Source organism: Camelina sativa, chromosome 10 (genome assembly GCF_000633955.1).
Source record: "Camelina sativa cultivar DH55 chromosome 10, Cs, whole genome shotgun sequence".
Lineage (NCBI taxonomy): Eukaryota > Viridiplantae > Streptophyta > Magnoliopsida > Brassicales > Brassicaceae > Camelina > Camelina sativa.
Genome location: NC_025694.1, coordinates 19,042,157 through 19,045,600, shown reverse-complemented (window position 1 = coordinate 19,045,600; position 3,444 = coordinate 19,042,157). Strand labels below are relative to the sequence as shown.

General features: G+C 33.5%; 1 protein-coding gene across 1 annotated transcript; it reads left to right on the top strand.

Annotated features, from left to right (window-relative positions):
* LOC109126950 lies at window positions 1,963-2,744 on the top strand. Its single transcript, XM_019230937.1, has 2 exons — window positions 1,963-2,196; window positions 2,463-2,744. The coding sequence occupies exons 1-2, from the start codon at window positions 2,106-2,108 to the stop codon at window positions 2,627-2,629; spliced, it is 258 nt and encodes an 85-aa protein (XP_019086482.1). The 5' UTR covers window positions 1,963-2,105; the 3' UTR covers window positions 2,630-2,744.

Here is a 3,444-nt window from a genome sequence, read left to right as displayed (position 1 = left end):
GCTCAACTTAATTACAATATTCTTCTCAAAGCGTTACACGCTCAGCGTAGTAAGCACTTACATTGAGACAGCCCTGCTGAATGTTACTCAAACGTTGTTCAAATCTCATAGATGTGCAGAGCATCATCTTGCTTAAAACGTGAAATAATGTTCTTCCATACACCTGCTGCGGTAGGGATGAAAATAATACACTGTCCAATCTTCTTGGAAACAAAATACATCATTCCAAGTGGACACCAAATCATTACAACGTGATCACGATCCAAAATCACGATGATCTTCATATGGTTTAGTGATAGTATTATTAATGAACCCCAATTTGTTATGCACATTAAGTGTCATACGCACAGAACTACAACAAGAGTGGAAATGATCAAAACCAGTAGTTAAACGATCTGAAACTAACACCATACCAGCATGATCTGAGGTATAAAGAAAGTAAGGATTGTTGTATTGATTTGTGAAAGGACGCCCATTATCATCAAGCAATGCCATTAAACCAAGACTCAAAGAAAAAAGCTGCTACAATCGAAGATTCCTAGATAACCTAACAAACAATACTTCAATCAAGTACTCTGAAATCTTAATCACAAAGCCAGAGCACAAGCAAAAACAATATCGCAAAAGCTAAAAGCTCAAGAGCAGTAACGAAGACAGCATAAAGGCGGAGGCGAGCTGATTGACCGATGTAGTCATCTTCGATTCGAGCTAATTTTGAGCTGGATTATCACAAGAAAATGATGAATCGTTGATTACAAACGATAAAAGCAAGATCAAGAAGAAGAATTTGAAGATCCGATGATAATCTTCAGATTTTTGATTTTTTTCTTGAGTTTGTTAAAGAATGTTCTTGAGAAAAGAATGAGAAATTGGAAACCGTTTAATGAAATTGCTCTGATACCATATTAACTTTTTGAAATATATTTCTCATTTATCAAACAAAGTGTACATTAGTATCTTTATATACAGTTTAGTAAACAAGCTAAGTAAAAGGAAGTTTAGCTCTTTTGTCATCTATATAATACTTAATATCTTGATTTAGGGTAGTATATTTCTTAGGTAAATTTTCATCAATCATCCAACACAAGAAAATGAAAAAGAAAAAAAAACTGAATGAGTTTGCCGACAAGCACTCTCAAACTGAATGAGCTACTCCTTTTTTATAGCATCGGTGGTTTTACTAAATGGTTTAAGCTGCTTCAAAAGTTTTTGTCTAGGTAACTGCAACCTAACTTCTTGAGAGGTTATATCCGATTTTTCGAAGAAATATAAGTTGTATTGCTAATCGTTGACTTAGTTTGAGAGTTGAGACCTCAGGGATTGGTTTACTAACCTGTGTAAAAGGGTTTCAAACTATCAATCAGTATAAAATTCTGGTTGAGAGAGAGAGCGAGAGAAAGATCGTTTTGGTTTTCACTTGCATGAACTTGTTAAGAAATATTTCCTATCCACATATGGTTATGGTCTTATATAACATGAGGGAATTTTTTTTCTCCAACTCTTCGTAATATTCCTACACTTAGACACTCTTTTGGTCACACATGTACTCTCTAATCGCAATTTTGATTTTTTAAAAAGAAAATAGTTAGGAAAAATTCATGAAAATACCTCCAACAAAATAACATTTGCTAATATATCATACTTTTTCGGTTCTCCGAATATGAATACATCAAGCTGACAAATGTCGTAAGTCTTATTACAGCCACAGTTTAACCGACGATTGGTTTTTAATTAGCACATTAATATTTCTCTGAAGTCTTTGTAATAACACGTGGGGTATTATTATTAACAACATGGGCGTCTTGGTCGTCGATGGCTCATGACTGTGTGAAATCGTCTAGACTACAAAGAAAAAAAAGAGTTTGGACTTGTTGACTATTGGGTAATAAAACCAATAAAAATCAGTTTTCGTAGATGCAATCATGCAAATAAGTCGTAACGCGGGGAGAGGAAAATTAGTTGGAAATATAGCAACTAGCCTTACCTACCGAGTTCATTTTAAATGCTATATTTAATAACATATATTGGCATCAGAATATAAAAGTCTCTTATCTATTTATAGTTTCTCATAATTTCTTTTAGTTTATTTAAGGTAAGAAGAGCCAATGGTGATGAAGAGAACGTCACATGTTCGTCTCCTACGTCTTCTGCTTTGCCTGATGTTTGTGATTGGTCTTGTTGAAGCTAGTATACCAGGTTAGTTCACTGTTCACATAACAAGAGAATCACACAATTTATATAACCTTTGCACTGTTTCATGTTTTGAAATATTGGTAAAGAGTAGAGTAAAATGAAAAAAAAATATAGATCATGGATTTTCCAATCTTTAGGCTCCACCAAATTATATATATATGGATAATGTTTTTATATATACGATTATTGATATATTTTTTAAATCTGGGAAGTGATGATAGTAGCTAATTTTTTTCACTAGATATTTCAATATCTTGGTCATGAAATAGGTGGCGGTATGGGTCCAGAAATATATACTCCACCATCAGGATCATGTGGAGCTCCTATTGCCAAATACGATATTTCGTCCCAGGTACTAACCAAGAGACCACCACCATGTAGACGTCCTCGACTCGGAAACCAAGAAGACGTTGTGACACATGCCAAACGTCCTTGAAATACAGGAACAATATATACTCGATGTATATGTAATGTTGTTTAAAGATTGTCAAAGTGATACGTGGAGTGACTCCAATCTCGGTCATTACCAATTTTTTCACTATACTGATTCACTAGATATTGTTTAAAGCTTTGAAATGTGTTTAGACCGACGAAAGAAGGAAAAGAAAACTGTGTCGCATTTATCAGTTCTGAACTTTTAATTACTCAGCGCATAGCCGGCAATGAGTTAAAGTGGTCGTTGGCTTTGCATACTTCACTTCCTATTAGCCCTCGACTTTGGTTATTTCGGTGAATTCGGGGTTTTTTTTAGTTCGGTTATTTTGGTTTCTCGGTTAATTCTGTTTTAAAATTTTAAAACCGAAATTCACTGAAATTTGTTTTAAAACAAAAAAAAAATCGGTTTTCGGTTTTTTTTGGTTTTATTTCAAATATTTTTGGTTCGTTCTGTTTCAGTTTTTTCGGGTGGTTCAGTTATTTTTGGGGTAAATTCTGGTTTTGTTAAATTATTTCTTAAAAATAAAAAAAATTACAAATAAAAAAATTAAAAATAAAAAAATAAAAAAAAATTGGTTAACCAAAAATCAACCCGAAATAACCGAAATATTTTGGTTTTTTTGAAAAAAAAAATGTACCGATCAATTAAGCCGCCATCACTGAAACCAAACCGAGCATCCAAAATATCGGTTCGGTTATTTCGGTTCGGTTTATAATTCCAGGCCTACTTCCTATGACTGTTGTGGAGTTTTCTTTGCCTAAGAATTCAAGAGTAGATGTTTCGGACTGTCTAGAAAATTAACGATATAGCCAAGG

Excerpts from the sequence above, each read along its gene's own strand:
- LOC109126950 (XM_019230937.1), top strand. The coding sequence starts at position 2,106 with ATGGTGATGAAGAGAACGTCACATGTTCGTCTCCTACGTCTTCTGCTT. Across the intron at positions 2,197-2,462 it reads TGTTGAAGCTAGTATACCAG|GTGGCGGTATGGGTCCAGAA; the intron begins GTTAGTTCACTG and ends GTCATGAAATAG.